The sequence below is a fragment of the Mycena indigotica genome (genome assembly GCF_014461135.1).
Source record: "Mycena indigotica strain 171206Taipei chromosome Unknown Mind.scaff0005, whole genome shotgun sequence".
NCBI classification, from domain to species: domain Eukaryota; kingdom Fungi; phylum Basidiomycota; class Agaricomycetes; order Agaricales; family Mycenaceae; genus Mycena; species Mycena indigotica.
In genome coordinates this window covers 1,445,308-1,463,495 of record NW_023503004.1, presented here as the reverse complement: position 1 = coordinate 1,463,495, position 18,188 = coordinate 1,445,308, and the positions used below count along the sequence as shown (strand labels likewise).

The following is an 18,188-nucleotide window of genomic DNA, read 5'->3' as shown; positions in this document are numbered from 1 at the left end:
AAGGTGTACAGGCCATGCGGAAAATGTGGACTCCTGAGGAACTTGCGGCATCGAACCACGATATTGCAAATCTCATGACTGCCGCACGGATTATTACTCCCAATGACCGCCTCGAATCACTCATGACGTATTTGACTACTTTGAATGTAATATATTCTCAAGTTTTTTTAGGCTGCTCATACCGCCAAACGTAGAGCAGAGAAGTAAGCGTTGTACTTGTTATGAATTGCCATAAAGTATTACTTGTATTGTGAAAATAAAAGTAAATATAAGTAATACTGTTGCGTTCAGAATTGTAAATTACTCCAATGCAGTGAAGGGAGTTAGGCCAAAATCTTCACAAAATTCATTGCATTTATGCTCTTCGGGGAATGCGAGAAAACTGGAGTGAATGTTCCCTTCAGCAAAAATACGTCCAAGAGAACTATGTTTCTATCAGCAATCGTTGAGTAAGGTGAGAGCAGAGATACGGATGTGTCATTATCTGAGGATCAGTGAGAAGAACCAAATCCGAGTCGTAGCTTATGAAGCCCCCTTATATATAAGTAGTTAGAACTTGAAAAATATATAATCGAGAATACGTACCTTGATAGTCGCTTACAAAGGCTGTTTTATCAGTATAAACATACTGCGCATGTTGACAGAACGAAAGGTATAGTGCAACATGGAGTTGAGCCGTATGCGCAAATCTGTCACGGCGAATCTGGGCGGAACCATTATGAATGAATTTATAGAAAACACCTTTGATGCGCTCCTCCACAAGATAAATCTTTGCTCGCTCTTGCTCCCCCTGTTCGATGCAGAGTGCAGCTCCGACAAAATTGACCTTTGGGATGGGAAGACGTGTCTTGAAGTTGTCTGGCTTGTTTCGTAATGCTGAATGCATAACACCATGGGCCATGCTATTCAACGCCCCAGCCCAAGCGAGCAACAAACACTCCTTAGTTAGATTGACCATCTGGTCTTTGCTTTTATGCGTCTTCTCTAACCCATCATCGCCAATAAAAAATGTCTGTTTGGCACAAATCGGAATTGTTGCAGTGGGCGAACAAATATCGCCATAGTAGGCACGCTTGAAGGTACCAGCCGAGAATGTTGATAAGTCGAGCTTCATAATTCCCGTTCTGGGTGGTGAAAATATCGCCAATCGATCATTTTCCGAAATATCGATAAGCTGCTGAAGCGTGAATTCCTTCACCAAGTCCCGAAGAGTAACGTGAATGTAGCGATCACCAACTAAAGAAATGTGAACAGGTTTGTGGTCAATATGGATATCTTACCAAGACTTGATGCTTCCTTCATTGTCGGTGCATGTTGGTTGGATAATGCAATTCGAAGAGCATTCGTATCCAAATCTTGGAAATTATACGTGGTGTGGGTATTGCTCTGAGAGTTATGGCTTGAAAGAGGATCGGTATCGCGATTTGTAGCCGTTGGATGAGTGCTTGATTCAAAGACATGAGCAACATTCGATGCTGATTGAGCATTGGTAAATGGGGTGGTCGGAAGATCATTGGGTTCAAGGGAGCTCGTCTATCATAAAATTAGAGCACAACAATTATTTTATTATTCAACAGATAACTTACCTCTGTCATTGGTTCCCGATGAGATTCGTGGATATCCTCCTCCTCTTCATCATTCATCGCAATCTCATTCCGGCTCTTCCATTGCGTAAACTTACGGAACCACACTGGCTTTACAAGCAAGAGAACTTGAGCAGGGGCCGCGTTGGGCTTGAATCGACCACGTGTTCCATCCTTGTTAAGTTGAAAGTAGTTTCTCGCAATGACACCACTTTCTGTCAAGCCGAGAGGTGCTCGATTTTTGTCGCAAATAGTGATGTCGGTATCGTCCAGGGGGAAGACAGTTTGGCTTCTAAAATTGTACGATGCAATCTCGTCATTGTACATTGGGCGTATTGCTGCAAGACCTTGGTTTAAAAGTTGTTGCCCAGTAGAATGAACGTAGATGTTCGGAACGACTTGAGATACAATCTAGGCAATGTGAGCAACTGATCACAGTTATAAGTCGGATGTACCCCAATTTTCTGATGCTTATTTGACCGAGCAGGGAGGCTTGCTAGTGTAAAGTTAACTGCGCCAACCATACACGAATGTTTTTCGACTGCAGCATTGCGGTAAAAGGCAAGATCTTCCTCATACTTAGCATGTGCGGCATTATAACCATTAGCCGATGCGACAACAGGTCCGATTGAGCTTGAAGTGTTTGTGTTGGTTCGTGCACGTAATGGATCAGGTGGAGGCGCCATCCCACCCTGACCCATTGCTCGTACAATTACTGGCTCTATGGTAAATTTAGCTCCTAATCAATACTATGATCTAGAGCGCACCATTTCTTTGAGCTGCATTGGTTTGAGTATAGATATTGGTATTGCGCTGAGGACCCAATTGCGGAACACGGAAAGAGGTCGAAATTGAATTGCTCTGTGTTGTTTTCTGGGTGCTTATGCTGCTAGTCTTAGCAGTATAGGTTTTTGCCACTATGTGTGAGGTCAATACAAGAAACACTACTTGGAAACTATCACATACCTTGCGAGTCACGTAACATCTGGCTTTTTTGCTTATAATAGACGTAACAGGATGGGCACAACATAGGACCATTTGCTTTGAGTTGTCGGATTGGTGTATCTGGAGGATAGTTCCCATGACCAGGACCTTTGCACTGAGAGCCACGGTCGCATCTGACAGAATCTGTCATTGAGAAGCTGGACTATAATCAGCTTCTTTAGCTTGGAATCCAGCGTGTAACGCTACCACTGAGTCTAAATATCATGTAAGATGAAAGGAATGAACTTCATGAGCACTCAACCACGTACTTGAACGAAGATAATGCAAGCTGGGCCTTAAAACCTCTTCTCTGTTGTTGTGAGCACAGAACTCAGAATGTCACAATTTGGTCACACTTTTGATTTCAAGGTGACTGGTGCTAAACTTTAGACTACCTCGTTACATATCGTCTTCGTCATCAGTAAATAACTGAGTTAGCAGGTTTTCCGTTTCCTCCTCACTGTTTCCTTCCCCATCACTAAACAAAAGATCATCCGACATTCCATCATCGAGCTCGTCGTTAATTTCACCCTCCAACTCAATATTTTGCTCGAAGACCTGTTGCCCTGACTCAAAGGCTGTTCGAAACTGCTGGTGTACAGGTTGCCCAACTCGGTTAAACTGAGTTTTCAGTGCATTGAATGTTGGCCAGAATGTAGTAGTCGAAACAATAGGTGAGCCCAGTGCCTCATAAAATGGGCGAACAAAGTCTTCGAATGGAGGGCAGGTTAACTGGAAGACAGGATGAGTGGGAGGGGACCAGATTTGTTCCATCTCATCAAACAGTTCCCCAGGAACATGAACCTATTTGCATCATAGGTCAATAACTCGAAATCAAGAAGTAGTCATACCATATAGTTCCTTGCATTGAATCGTTCAGGGTTTCGATGAATCTGACTCGGAATTCCCTGTGGTAAAATTTTTGTGTCGGTTTGAGCGACGAGGACTGTTATTGAATCGGTCAACCCAAGCATTGAGCTCTGCCTGCAGCCAAGGAATAGCAAGCCATCGAAAGAGATATCTATAATAAGCAGATATTAGACGTATTCAAAATGTAGACAATCATACGTTTCAACTGGAGTCGGTGTCTTGAAATCGATATATCCCAACGCTTCACCTTGGTTCATAAGTGACTCGAATCCTGGAGCAAAATTTTGTCGTATTATAGACCAGCCAATCTCAGATTTGATGTTCATTTTGTCAAAAAACCACTTGTGCTGAACCGTTCCTTCAAGTGACGGATCAAGACGCTGGCGAATTGTTGAGTGCACATTGGCAATGCCATTATTCTCCCGTCCTGGATCACTAAAAGTGAGGAGTGGAACACCTAAAGAGAAGATAAGTTTCGATAACATCAAGAATTAACAGTACCTCTATCCTTTCGCATAGCCTCAAGATAATAGCTTGTAATTAGGACTGGGTTGCGATTTGTCCACCATATCTTGACCCAAAGAAACTCGCCAGTGAAGGGATCAAGACCCAGATGAAGAAATAGACCATAGTACCGCCACTTATCATGTTGGTCGAAGCTAACAATCTCGCGAGGTCCAGCACTATAAAACCGTCCACGGACAAATTTAGCACGATGTTTGCGTGATTTGACTGCAGCTGGCTCAAATTCATGCAGATATGCCAGAATGGTACGCCTTCAAGTCTGGTTAGACCTGTAATTATCCACAATCAGAATACGTACTCAGCAACCTTGACTTTATGTTCACGACGGAGTGTGACGACAAGTGTGCGAGCACCCATATGAGGGTAAGATACACGAATGCTTCGGACAAGTGCTTTAAACTCATCCCCCAGCCCAGCTGCCTCTCGTTGCGGACGTTCAGTAGTTGTAGTTTATTGCGTGCGAGAGACACTTTTGTAGCTGTTGAAGACTTAGTCTCAGGTGTTCTCCAAGTTCACATCTCTTACTCACCTCACACTATACTTTTCACAATCAAGCTGAAGTTCCTTGACCATATCCAGCTCAATCTCCTTTGCAATCTGAACGTCATTCCAGTTGAATAGCCAGTAGTACTCGACTTTCTTATGGAACCAGTCTTCTGGGGCTAAACAGGCTAAGAACAATATATTGAGGGTGGTCCACATACGTAGCTTGGTTTTGGGCATCTTCGTACACAAGTGTTACAGGCTAAGATGTAGGTAGCTGGGGTCCCTGATCACACCGCATCAATGTTCCGACGTCAAAATTTTGATAGTCCAGAGGCTGTTGCCATAGCCGTGTGACGTGGCGATGATGGACGGCATGCCGCGATCGTCATCTCCGTGACACAGAAGAGACTGAGAGATCTCTTCCTTTCGGACCGTCAACTCCTGGCTCCAGTGGCCAAGTCACGTTCAAGTTATCCAGGAAACAAACAGAACTTTGACTGATATACAAAAGGCCAGACATCCGACGTTGTTCCTCGGTATGACAGGTTACCGAGGAACAACGTGTAATGCCCTACTGGTTCACACGGATAACCACTTTCCCCACGTGCTTCTGACTATTTAGATAGGAGAAGGCATCGTTTGCGTCATCAAACGCAAACACCTTGTCCACGATAGGACGGGTGGTCTCCGGATTGGCGACAAAAACGCGGTTCATGTCTTCGAATCTATGGGAAATCAGCACTGCAGATCGAAACAAACCTGCGAAACTCACTGCGAGACCGCGCCAACGTAGATCCCGCGGAATTTGAGCTGCTTCCAGAGGCTCGGGCCGATGATGTCCGGTGGCGTCACGTTCCCCTAGGGTGCAGTATGAGCAAATACCAAATACTGGAACAAACACGCACCACGCCTCCAAGCAACCCAATGATATCGATGCTGCCACCCATCCTGACGGCGGCAATCGATTTGGCGAGGGTTGCGTTGCCCACGACCTCGATGACGCGATCGACCCCACGCCCGCCCGTGAGCTTGAGAACGTCCTGCTCCCAGTCCGGGGTCGTCTTGTAGTTCAAAACATGTTTTGCGCCGAGCTTGGTCACCGCCGCGAGTTTCTCGTCAGATGAGGACAAAACGATAGCCGTGGCGCCGGAGGCCACGGCGAACTGCAACGCGAAGCTTCGGAAGCACGGGCAATTAGCAATTGCCGAATTATTATAGGCAAAGACGCACATTGATACTCCGCCCGTCCCTTGGATAAGCACTGTATCCCCGGCCTTGATGCGCTCGTAGCCATAGACTAGCGCGTTATAGGCGGTAAGGGCCGCGCAGGGCAGGGTCGCCGCTTCTTCCCACGACAAATGGCCGGGGATCTCCACGAGTGCCTCGGGAAATCGATCAGCCTAATCGCCACCCGGAGCGCCGGCGCTTACTCACATGGGCTGGGAACGCGCGGTATTCGGTCAAGACGCCGTGGGCCGCACCACCTGCTGCGCTGCTCGACACCGCTGGGGTCATTCCGTCGGGGTAGATGAGGTCCAAGAAGAAGTTGTTCGCCACACGATCGCCGGCCTTCCACTTTGTGACGTCCTCGCCCACCGCGACGACCTCGCCGGCCATGTCTGAGCAGGGAACGACATTCTCGGCTATCCTGGGACGGATCTTAGTCGATGACAAGCGCTCAATCGCGCAGCGCACGGGGGTGGATAGTATCCATTCACAACGAGGAGGTCGCGATACTGTTCAACAAGATCAAGTCCTCTGCCATGATGCAGCGCGACGACATACCTGGAGAGAGACGGCTTTCACTTTGACCAGGACCTCCGTCGATTTCAGTTTCGGAACCGGCGCTTCGACGAGCTTCAGTCCATCAAGCGAACCTGCCTACAAGCGAGTAAGAAAGGACCATGTTAAACTCCAAATGTACCTTTTGGACGCTATAATGGCGGGCAGTAGATGGAATGGACATGGTGTCGGTAAGCAACGTTGATATCGATAACGTGAGAATCTCGCCGGTAAATATCCGTGTGGAAATCGGGCCGGGAGTGATGGACTTCATCTTCATCAAGGTCGCGGCTTAATGTATTCACTCCGGTGTTTCCTGTGAAACCGGCTCCTGAAAGATGGTTTAAAAATATTGGTTGCTGAACAAATTCAAAAAGAAAAAGGTACATAGTTACAAAACTTATCAATTTTTTTAAATTAATTTTCCAAGAAGGGAAATCATGATAATGCTGCTTGTATTGATAATGTAATAGATTATTTGCCTAAATGAAATTTATGGTATTTTATCTGTGAAACACAATGATAAAATCCTCACTTTGTCCCAAAACTTGAAATGGTTTTGCTTTTTTGTGGGGCCCTGTAGTGCTGTCCACAATCATATTATGCCAGATTGTAAGGGCAACCCCCAGAGGCCTAAGATCAAGGTCCCAACAGAGGATCCAAAGGGTGAATAATTGTAAGCAAATACAAAAGAAGCTGAGCTAGCAGGGAGGATCCAAAGAGAAGAAACTCTAAGGGTCTGCCTGCGGTAGCTGACAGCCTGAACTATGTACTGCGCTCTTGACACACCAAGTGTGGTCATTGATCTGAGCAGTATGCCTGCACCATGTTGTAGGCCAGGTCCCCGGGGGATCTCCAGGGTGGGGTGGTGATGCACCTAATATGATCACCGGAATTGGAATTGGACCGGAATGTAAGGGCAACCCCGGAGGCCTGAGATCAAGGTCCTAGCAGGGGAGGATCCAAAGAGTGAATAGAAGTAAGCAAATACAAGTGAGGCTGACCTAGCAGGGGAGGATCCAAAGAGAAGAAACTCTAAGGGTCCGCCTGCTAGGTAGCGGAACTATATACTGTGCTCTTGACGCGCCAAGGTTGATCGTTGCTCCGTGCAGTATGCCTGCGCCATGTCGCAGGCCAGGTCCCAGGGGGATCGCCAGGCGGGGGCGGCGATGCGCCTGACGGAGGCGGTGATGCGATCGCCGGAGTCGGAACCGGAGTCGGACCGGAATCGGAATCGTCTCCGAGGGGCCGAAAGGGAGGTTCCCCTGACATCACCCCCCCCTTTGAATGCGGCGTCCCGACGCATAGACCGGAATGGAATCGAGTCGAAGGTTGCAGAGGCGATGTGCCGTGGTTTGCCAGGGTACTTACGATAGAACTCCGCGATTTTCTCCGGGGCGAAGACGCGGTCGAAGCGGACCCACTGGTCGTGCGACGCGTCGTAGCCTTTCCATCTGACGAAGTAATTCAGCCGTTTATACCTCACCCTTGCGTCCAGGATTTCCTCTACTTCCCACTCCGGGACTCCGTCCTCGAGGTCGAGCCGTAGTGGTAGTATTTAGGCTAAAACCAGTAGGTGTACTTAGGAAATGCATTGCCTAGCCCCCTAGCTACAGCCAGGAGGCTGTATATACCCAGTTATTTAGCCTAGTACTCCTTTCTAGGCCAAAGAATTGTTTTTATAGAAAATATATTATCATGCTTTATCTGGTACCTTGTGACTGATGGTAACACACCCTTTAAAGTAATGATTTTATTGTGGAACCATTTTTGATTGCCATCAGTACTTTTGATGGCTATATCATGATACATCATTTTTGTCCAAATTAGGATTGTTATTGATATAGGCTTTCCCAACTATATACCGGATCATCGGCCTGAAGAAAAGGAGTTTAAAGTATTATATATGCATAAATATTAAATGATATGTATTAGATAACCATTTGTTCCATCATTGATGCTATTGATTGAGGGACTTTCTGCATGGGATTAGGCTAAATAGCTAGGTGCACCCAGGCTGAGTGTAGCTAGTGGGCTAGACAATGGATATCCTGGGTGCACTTTGGAGGCTAGGCTAAATCTTACAGCTACGGGTGCGAGGTCCGGAGGGGGCTGGTCGTAGCCGGGGCGTCCGTCGAAGGGGTCGTCTTGGGCGAGCTCGAGCTTGACGACGGGGAAGACCGGGTGGAGCTTCGAGTAGCGCGGAGGGAGGTCGAGCTTGTAGGCACCTTTGCTGATCTCCGCGACTATCTTGAACGGTCTGAGGCGGCGGTGGGAGAACTTCTCCGAGGGGCGAGTCGTCCTGATGTCAGAGGCATCCAGCCAAACACGGTTGCCAACCTTAAACTCCGGAGACGGAGTGCATCTCCGGTCGTAGTAGCGCTTGTACTCCTCTTTGGCCTTAGTGAGCGCGGCCTTAGCTTCGGCAATACCAGTGGCAATCCGGTCGCGGAACTCGTTCACGGACTCCATAGCGGAACGGACTCCGGGTTCGAAGCCCATGCGCGGGAGTCGTCCCGTGTCCGTCATGAAGGGGACTTGTTGCGTGGAGGAGTGAACGTGGTTGTTGTAGGCGAATTCTGCGGCCGGAATCAGCTCATCCCAGTCGTCCTGCTGATAGTTGGTAAAGATCCGCAGGTACTGCTCCAGCTCCTGGTTGACGCGCTCTGTTTGACCGTCTGTCTGCGGGTGGTACGCGGTGGACGTGGCAGGCTTGATGCCGATTAGACGCCAGAGTTCTCGGGTGAAGTCCGCGATGAACTGCGAGCCGCGGTCGGAGACGTACTTCTCCGGAGTCCCGTGATGGCGCCAGACATTCCGGTAGTAGAGGCGAGCCGCCCCTACTGCGTCGACCGTGGTGTGACACTCCGAGAAGTGGGCACGCTTCCCAAGGGTGTCGACGACGACCATGATCGCGTCGTACCCATGGGCCTCCGGAAGCTCGACGATGAAGTCGACGGAGACGGTATGCCAACGCTCTGGGGGCGTTTCCGTCGGGTGCAGCTCTCCGTGGGGCAGTCTCCGGAGTGCTTTGGTGCGACAGCACAAGTCACAGGTCGCGACGTACCGGCCAATATGGCGAGACATCTGAGGCCACCAGTAGTTCCGGGAGACCAACTCCAAGGTCTTGAAGCGACCAGCGTGTCCGGCAACTCGAGTGTCGTGGCAGAGCTCGATGATGCGTCTCCGGAGGTCCTTATCCTTAGGTACGACAATCTTCCCACGAAAGTGAAGAAGACCACCGGAGACAGCCCACTCGTCGGAGCGCGAGGAGCGGGGGCCTCGAGCTTGACCTTGGACCTTTAGGAGTTGCCGGGCCGCTAGTGCGACGGGCTCCTCTAAGTCAGGCTCACCGGAGAGGGCATCGCGGATGTCGCGAAGGAGTTCAGAACCAGGGCCGGAAACGGAAACACCTTCGAGAGCGCGGACATGGAAGAGTTCGGGCCGCAGAAGGACGACGTCGGGAGTTGTCGGAATCGATTCCGTGGTCGGGTCTCTGAGAGAGGGCGTCAGGTCGGCCCATGTCGCGGCCAGGCTTGTGGTGCAGCGTGAAGTCGAACCGGGAGAGGTAGAGGGACCAGCGGGCCTGTCTCCGGTTGAGGTGCTGCGTCTTCCTGAAGTACTCCAGATTCTTATGGTCAGTCCAAATCTCGACGGGATGCGCGGCGCCCTCGAGGAAGTGTCTATACTCCTCGAGTGCGCGGATGATCGCGAGCATCTCCTTGTCGTGGATTTCGTAGTTGCGTTGGACATCATTTAAGCTTTTGGAATAGAATGCTACAGGGTGCCACTTCCCGTCCGGGGCGGATTGTGAAAGAACCGCCCCGTCGCATAATCAGAGCTGTCCGCCTCAAGTCGGAAAGGCCGTGCGTCGTCCGGAATCGCCAGGACCGGTTCCGAGGTGACTGCGTCCTTGATCGCTTGGAACGCGGGAGGCCTCCGCGTCGCCCCAAGTCCATTGCTGGTCCTTCTTGGTGAGCACGAAAAGAGGGCGCGCAAGGGTCGAGAAGTCCCGAATGAACCTGCGGTAGAAATTAGCGAACCCAAGGAACTGCTGAATGTCCTTCTTGTTTTCCGGAGTCGGCCAAGCGGAGACGCCTGCGACCTTGACGGGGTCCATTTCGACGTGGTTGTGGGAGATGATGACTCCGAGGTACTCGATTGACGATTTTTCAAAGTCGCACTTCTCCGCTCGGAGGTACAACTTGTGCTCTCGGAGTCGCCGCAAGACCTCCTGAACGATCTGCCGGTGTTTCCGGAGGTCGGAATGGGCGATCAGGATGTCGTCAAGGTAGATCATGACGTCTCCGGAGAGGATGAGGTCCTGGAAAATGTCATTCATCATCGTTTGGAACGTCGCGGGAGAGTTTGTCAGGCCGAAATACATCACCAAGGGCTCGAACAGGCCTCGGTTAGTCCGGAAAGCCGCTTTCCACTCGTCACCTTCCTTGATCCGGACGTTGTTGAAGCCCCAACGGACGTCGAGTTTGGTGAAGTAACGAGCGCCTTTGAGCCGGTTGATGAGGTCGTTGATCAGCGGAAGGGGGTACCGGTTTTTGACAGTCATCGCGTTGAGAGCACGGTAGTCCTGGACGAAGGAGTCCGCCGTCCTTCTTCTTGACGAAGAAGACCGGAGACGCCATCGGAGACTTGGAGGGGCGAATCCGGCCCGTCGAAAGCCCTTCCTCAATGAATGCGTCGAGCTCGCGTTGCTCGAGGGGCGAGATGGGGTACACCTTGCAGTTGGTGGGCTTAGCGTCGGGGACGAGTTCAATGGCGTGGTCCCAGGCTCTCCGCTCCGGTAGCGTGTCGAAGGACTCCTTGTTGAAGACGTCCCTGAAACTCCTTAGCCCAGTCCGGGATCTCGGAGGGCGGAGGGGCGGAGTTCCTGGCGAAGGCTTCGGCCAGGCGCTGTGAGACAGTACTGCCAGCGCGTATCTCCTCCGAGGGGCGGAACGAGGTGTAGAAGATGCGGTCACCATCTTCAAGCTGACCATCGTCTTCATCGTCGTTGGAGTCCGGCATCAGATCAGGCAGGGCGGAGTCGTCACCGGAGACGGAATCGTCTCCGTCGTCAGGCCCAGAGAGGTCCATGGCGCAGACCGAGGGGAACGGGCCGGAGCGGAGTCGCTTCTGGAGCAGCCGGAGTCGCCGTAGCTCAGTCCGTTCAACGCGTTCTTCCTCGCGGCAAGTGGAGCAGCCGCGGGGGCACCGTGTCATCTTGACCTCCTTGGTTTCCCAATTGATTTCCGGGTTATGCTTCCGCAGCCAGGAGTACCCCAGAATAAGGTCTTGTTTACCAAGATGAGTGACGGCGAGTTGAACACGCTCAGAATGGCCTTTGTAGCGTAAGACCAAGTCCGCGATCTGGTTGATGGAGCCAGCGTCGTTCGGAGTGCCATCAACGTTAAAGACCGGAATCGGTTGCGCCAGGGTGCGGACCGGAATGCCATTCCGAGCGACATAGTTCGTGTCGATAAAGTCGGAGGTGGCACCACAGTCAACCAGGCCAGAGAGCGAGAGCTTAAGCGCTGGTAGTGGACTCTAGCTCCAACGGGAGGTGGAGGGAGTTCACTCCAGGGGAAGCAGCGACAGTGTACTGCTTGGGCAATTTCTTTTCCCAGGCAGTGAGGCGGCGAAGGACGATGACCGGAGTCGTGGGCGGAGTCGGAGACGGAGTCGAAACGGGGGCGGGGGAGGGTATGTCTTTTATTTCAGGCTCGTTGTAGGGCAAAGGAATTGATTCGTCATACAAACAAGCGAAACGATTTACGGACGCGAACGAGGGCACACCAGTCACTCGTCGCGGGGACAAAATCCTCTCCGGCCATCGACTCCGGGCTGTTTCCGGCAGCGCAGCTGTGTCCGAGTAGCGGGCGATCAACTCCGCTAACATCTCGTCACCGAGTTGTTGGATCACCTCGTCGAGGATGTCCATTGAGCGGACATCCGCGGGGAGGGGGCAATCTCGGGCGAGATGGTTTGGGTCGCCGCACCTGAAGCAGGCGCGACGAGGGGCACCCCGAGCCCTAGTGCGATCCAACTCCATGGGGACGGGAGCTGGAGGCGCCGGAGCGGGGGCGCAGGCCGCGGGTGGCACGACCGGAGCCACCGGGTGGAAGGGAGCCGGAGCCGGGACGCGGTTGACCGGAAACGGAGTCCGAATCAAACCGCCAGGCGTCTTGGGGGCGGCTGACTTGATCAGCTTGGCCCGGACCAGGGCCTCGTATTGACGGAAGGCCCGGGTGCGCCAGCTAAGATAGTCCCGGAGGTCCGGGGGGGTCATTCGAGGACGTGATTCCGTTGTTGATCAGGGGATCAAGTCCGTGGCGGAACTTGGTCACCTTGACCAACGTGTCTTCGAATCCGGTGAGGTCCATCAGGTCCTCGAAGTCGTCGGTGTACTGGTAGACATCCTTGGTGCCCATGTGATAGGCGGAAGTCTCCAGTTTGGAGAGAGCGTGATCTTGCTCATTCTCCTCGACGAACCGGAGTCAAAACTCGGAACGAACGAGCCCCAGGACGGAAACGGAAACGGGGCTTTGCTTCCGTGGCGCTCCGCCCATTGCTGAGCAGGTCCTTCTGCCATAAACGACATGGCATAGCGGACGGCCTTTTCCTCGCTCGCCTCTCCATTGACCACGAAGGCCTCAGGGGCAAGGCGGGCGTAGGTGCGGACCGCGTAGAGGAACGCGCCGCCGTTTCCGATCGCCGTTAAAGGTGAACGGGGGGTTTGGTCGTAAAACCAATTTTGAGGCGAGGTTGATGTCGCCAAAGAGGGCCTCGGAATCGCCCTGAACCGGAGTCGGAGTCGGAATCGACGTCTCCGGTGGTGGTGTTTGCGGTCCGCCAGCAGTATTAGCGGCGGCAGCGGCAGCGGAAGCCTGGGTGGTGAGGAGAGTAAGGGCCTCAGTTAGGCGGTCGATTTTCGCCTTGAGTGCATCCAGCCGAGTGTCAGCGTCAGGAGTAGCTCCGGAAGGCATGACAGGTGCGGGGACGACAGGAGTGGCAGAGGAGGAGGGGACAAGTGGCAGGGGCGGTGGCGAGGGCGGAGTGGACTCGGACTCCGAGCCTGAGTCAGCGCCGAACCTGGCAATCTTGTCCGGTTGATCCCGTAGAGAGTTTCTTCTGCTGTAAGGGCAACCCCGGAGGCCTGAGATCAAGGTCCTAGCAGGGGAGGATCCAAAGAGTGAATAGAAGTAAGCAAATACAAGTGAGGCTGACCTAGCAGGGGAGGATCCAAAGAGAAGAAACTCTAAGGGTCCGCCTGCTAGGTAGCGGAACTATATACTGTGCTCTTGACGCGCCAAGGTTGATCGTTGCTCCGTGCAGTATGCCTGCGCCATGTCGCAGGCCAGGTCCCAGGGGGATCGCCAGGCGGGGGCGGCGATGCGCCTGACGGAGGCGGTGATGCGATCGCCGGAGTCGGAACCGGAGTCGGACCGGAATCGGAATCGTCTCCGAGGGGCCGAAAGGGAGGTTCCCCTGACACGGAATTGGAATCAGCAGTGTGGAAGTGTGGAATGTCCCTTACGTAGCTTTTCCTTATGAGGCAGTTTCCGCTTTAGGACGCCCATCATCAATATTTGATGTGGCTATTTGTTTGTAGTCTACATCATCATTTAATAGAACTCCTCACACCCCAACCACCACCGAGTTCGCAACCAGTGCCGAGATTGCTCCACCGAGGGCAAGTTGCTCGTGAACACCGAGCCCCCGACCACCAGATTCTTGCGCCTTTCGAGTCCCCGAGCCCCCGAGCAGAGCTTCACGACCGGAACGAGTTTCTGCGATTTTACCTTCACTTTTGCTTTCACGCTTTCACGAATTCTTCCACTCTTTTCTCTCCGAAATCCTTTCATTGGTGCTCCCCCAATCCCGGACATATCAACCGTTCTTCTGGCGAACACTGCACAAGCCAGTACTTCCACAGCAGGCCAAAGGGCCGCCAGCCAAAGAGGTCTCTTGGGCGATCCCTGGGAGGTTCCCCTGACACAGATTTATATTCTGAGTATAATTAATTGAATATGATTATTGATTATAATATGCCTCCTCCATAATCATCCATAAAAATATGATTATGAATAAATATGATTATAATTACATTATGCCAAGGTCATCAGATCGGGGTTTCAGGCCAAAACGGCCACCTAAAGCTGGACTTATATAGCAGAGATTGGGGTCCAAATCAGTGCCCCAGATTTCTAATAAATCAAAGACCTTGATCGTGGAGCATGTGACATCGAGATTACAGTGCTTGCAGATCTGCAAAACTGATTTGTTAGAAATTTGGCGCAAGGCTTTAAGATTCTTATCAGGCACATGGGGCAGGAGGGGTCCCCAGGGGGTAAAAAAACTTTTTACATATGAAAGATTTGAGCCTTATATGGGTGTAAAGACACTGAAAATATAGTGTGTATACTCTAATTTCCATAGTTCACAACCCTCCTACTTATATATATAGAGCTTGGATAGCTCACGAGTCACCCTCTCACAGGCCCTAATTCATGAGAGCCTCATTGGGAGGTGAACATATTCAAGAATTGATATAGCCTGCCATGTCACAAACAACACCAATTCAGAGGATGCCAGTTGGCCAGTGAACTTGAAGGCAAGCAAGAAGCACTGTGAAAAGATATCGTAAAGGTGATGCAATTCGAAGACTGGGGTAGAGTAGATCTAAATCTACTCTACTTATATACACTACTACCATGTGTTTACCATGCTTAATACGAGAGGCAATGACGTCATACTTTAGCCATGCCTTTACGTGCTGTTTGCCTCATGTCCAACTCCACGCTGTCAATCAACATCAGCATCGACATCTGATGATCCAATCACCATCTTATCGTCCATCTTATCTCCTCCGTGTCTTATCTTATCAAACAGGGCCAAAATAAAAGGTTTATGTCAGGAACAGGGCCGGCCCGGGCCCTATAATCAATGATTATGAGTATGATATGATTATGGCAAAGCCTATGATTATGATATGGATATGAGTATGGAGATTTCATAATTGTATCCATAATTGGAAGGCACAAGGCCCTATAGGGGAAAATAACTTTGCGACAAGATCTAGACCTTGGAGCCATTCAGTGTAAACCACTTCTTTCAATCTCATCTTAAACTACGTCTCAGAAGCAGAGCTGCCACAGACGAATTAGATTCAGAGCTAAGAATAACATGATCATGATAACAACGGGATGCAGAAAGAAATATGCGTTCACGGCAACACCTAGTGGCCATTCGCGAGCTGGTCGTCCCACTACAAACAATCCCATCAGTTACCTCACCACGCGAGAACACAGAAAACAACGCACCTGGATGTACATCTCCCCAGGCCACGGGCTCGTCCCGCCATACGGCGTCAGATACACGTTCGTTTCGGTCTCATCGATGACGCTGCGGAAGCCCGCGAGGCGGCCCATGTCGCCTGGCGCGCGGCGGACACCGGGCAAGCGGAACACGACCTTGAGGATCTCCGCAATCGTCGTCTCCGCGAGCTGCTGCCCGAGGCAGGAGTGGAAGCCCGCGCCGACAAGGTGGTACGACGATTTTGGCCGCGTGGGGTCCACGGCGGTGGGGTTCGGGAAGTCCGTGGGCTGGTGTGGAGCTTAGCAGGGAAGTATGAGGGATTTATGGACTCACGTCGATATGGGCATTGCGGAAGCTCGCCCACAGGCGGTCGCCGGCCTTCACCTTGATCGGCGGCTTACCCGCACCCTGCGGGATGTCCGTCGCAACAACCACATCGCGCCAGAGGCCCGTGAACTGGGGGTTCAGCCGCATCGCCTCGCGCACATAGCCGTACAGCAGCTCGGTCGATTTGGCGTCCGTCTTGTTAATCAGAGCGACGATCTGCGCCTTCTCTGCCGCGCGCTCCTCGTCCAGGTAGAAGTCGAGCACGTGCACCGCCGCCTGCGCGAAGTTGACGGACGAGCCAATCGCGAGGCCGACGACCATGGCCACGAGTTCGTTGAGCGGCCGGCCGCTTTCCGCGAGGCGGCTGAGGAAGGGGTAGTAGGGCTTGTCAGCAGGCGACCAGAGGAACTTGGAAACGTTGCCGAGGAAGCCGACGATGCGGCTCGGCGCGCTTTGCGGTGCGACTTCAAGGATAGTCTTCGCAATGAGTGCTTGGAGGACACCGCCCGACTGGAAGGCGGTGTAGCGCAGCGAGAAGCCGTGCTCGTTGTCTCCGATATCGAGGAATGACAGCGCAAACTAGAAGGGATTTAAACCTGTCAACCTAGCGAGTAAAAGAGGAACTGACCAGGGTGCTGAACATATCGTAGATCTCCTGCTCAGTATACAGCCCGCTGGGGTTTTGCGGGGTCTTCAAGGGCAGGCCACACAGCTTATCCGTCGCCCAGTGCACCCCCGCAACATTAATCACGTTCTTGACGATGTCCACGAAGTTGCCCTTGACCCCGTCGATGCGCATCGAGCGGTCGTTGATCAGCTGGACGACCGTGTCGCGGTACCACAGGCTGTGCTCTTTGAGTGAATTGGCGTCAGGGAAGACAGCATGTGCGGCAAGCGCGTGGTCGGGGTCGTGCTTAGAGGGCGTGTCGAACGTCAGCATGAACCCATAACCGTTACCAAGGCCGCTCATGTCGTAAACATTCGGGAAGCGGCGCGGGTCGTCGAAGACATATTTGATCGCCGTGAAGTCGTTGAGCACGACGGGCACAGGAGTTGCGACGGGGCGGGTGTACGTGTACTGCGAGGCGATACCCTGCTTCGTGAGGCTGTCCTGCATCTTCTGCGGGGTGAAGAAGGGGAAGCAGCCGTAGACAGAGTTCTGCACACGTGAGTTGATAGCGAGAGGCTGGTCAGGCTGCTTACATAGGGATAGTGCCGCGGGAGATGGCGCATCAGGAGTTTCGGCACTAAGATTAACGTTAGAGCCACGCCTTAGATCAGTTACTAGCAAGTTACTTTCGCCGCCGAAGCCACCGTTATGCGGATCCCGGAGACAATCCTGGTATCCCCAGTTCGTGAGGTTGGCGGCTGCACAACGCGGTCAGATAAGCGCATACAACGGACAGCAAACGCACGCGTGAAGTCGGTAGTGTAGAACCGATCACCACGGATGAGCGAAATGGCATCCGCAAGCACGGCCCGCGTCATGGTGTATCCGGCATGGAAGCGCAGGCCCGGGGAAAGCGGCATGAGGTCCTCGCACTGCAACCCGGTATAAAGCTCCAGGTTATCTATATGCCCGTACAACTGTCGTGCCGCGGCCACGACGCCGGGGTCAGAGCTCCACTCCTCGAAGTCTTCGAAGGCTTTGAGCCCGAGGAACTGCCGGAACTCGTTCATGGTGCAGACGCCCCACTGGCGCGCCTGTTCAAGCCCCATGATTTCGATCACACGCAGCACCTCAGGCGTGCCACGCGCGCCGTACGAGCCGGCCGGGTGTTCCGTTGCGTCTTGCAGGATCTTGGCGATGTCGTCGTCGGCAAAGCGGCCATCCGGGCCACGAGTGAGGCTGTGGGTGCGAATCAGGATGATGTGAACGGGTTTGGGGGCGTTCTTACCCGCCGAAGGTACGCTTGCGCGGATCAGGGCTCACGGAGGCGAACGCGCGGCCGAACTGGGTGAAGAAGTCGGTCATCGTGATCTGGTCGAACGGCTTGTTGTTGAACGTGCGGTTGAATGCGTCTTCGGTCCACTTCTGGTCTGCCGCAGAAAGCGTGGGGTGCCACTACAAACCATCATCAATATCACACCCATTGCCGAGATAGAGGGACGCACGCGGTAGAGCACGTTGAACTCGACGCTGCAGTGGTTGCCCTCCCCACGGCCGACTTCAACGCCTCCCTCCTTGATCGGGTCGAACGCATTCATGCTCCATGCATTGCCCTCGGACAGCCCAAGGAAACCCGCAACGTAGTCCGACATAATCAAGCCCATGAAGTGCCCGCAGCTACATACAAGCCAGGAGTTAGCATAGAG

General features: G+C 52.4%; 1 protein-coding gene across 1 annotated transcript; it reads right to left on the bottom strand.

Annotated features, from left to right (window-relative positions):
- Positions 1-5,019: 5,019 nt before the first annotated feature.
- MIND_00576400 (Alcohol dehydrogenase superfamily protein) lies at positions 5,020-6,510 on the bottom strand (the record flags this gene model as incomplete). The annotated part of the gene is made up of 8 exons (XM_037362525.1): positions 5,020-5,173; positions 5,221-5,306; positions 5,354-5,624; positions 5,679-5,830; positions 5,883-6,096; positions 6,144-6,184; positions 6,234-6,329; positions 6,373-6,510. 8 exons carry the CDS (start codon positions 6,508-6,510, stop codon positions 5,020-5,022), a joined length of 1,152 nt encoding a protein of 383 aa, XP_037220446.1.
- Between the last annotated feature and the right edge of the window lie 11,678 nt (positions 6,511-18,188).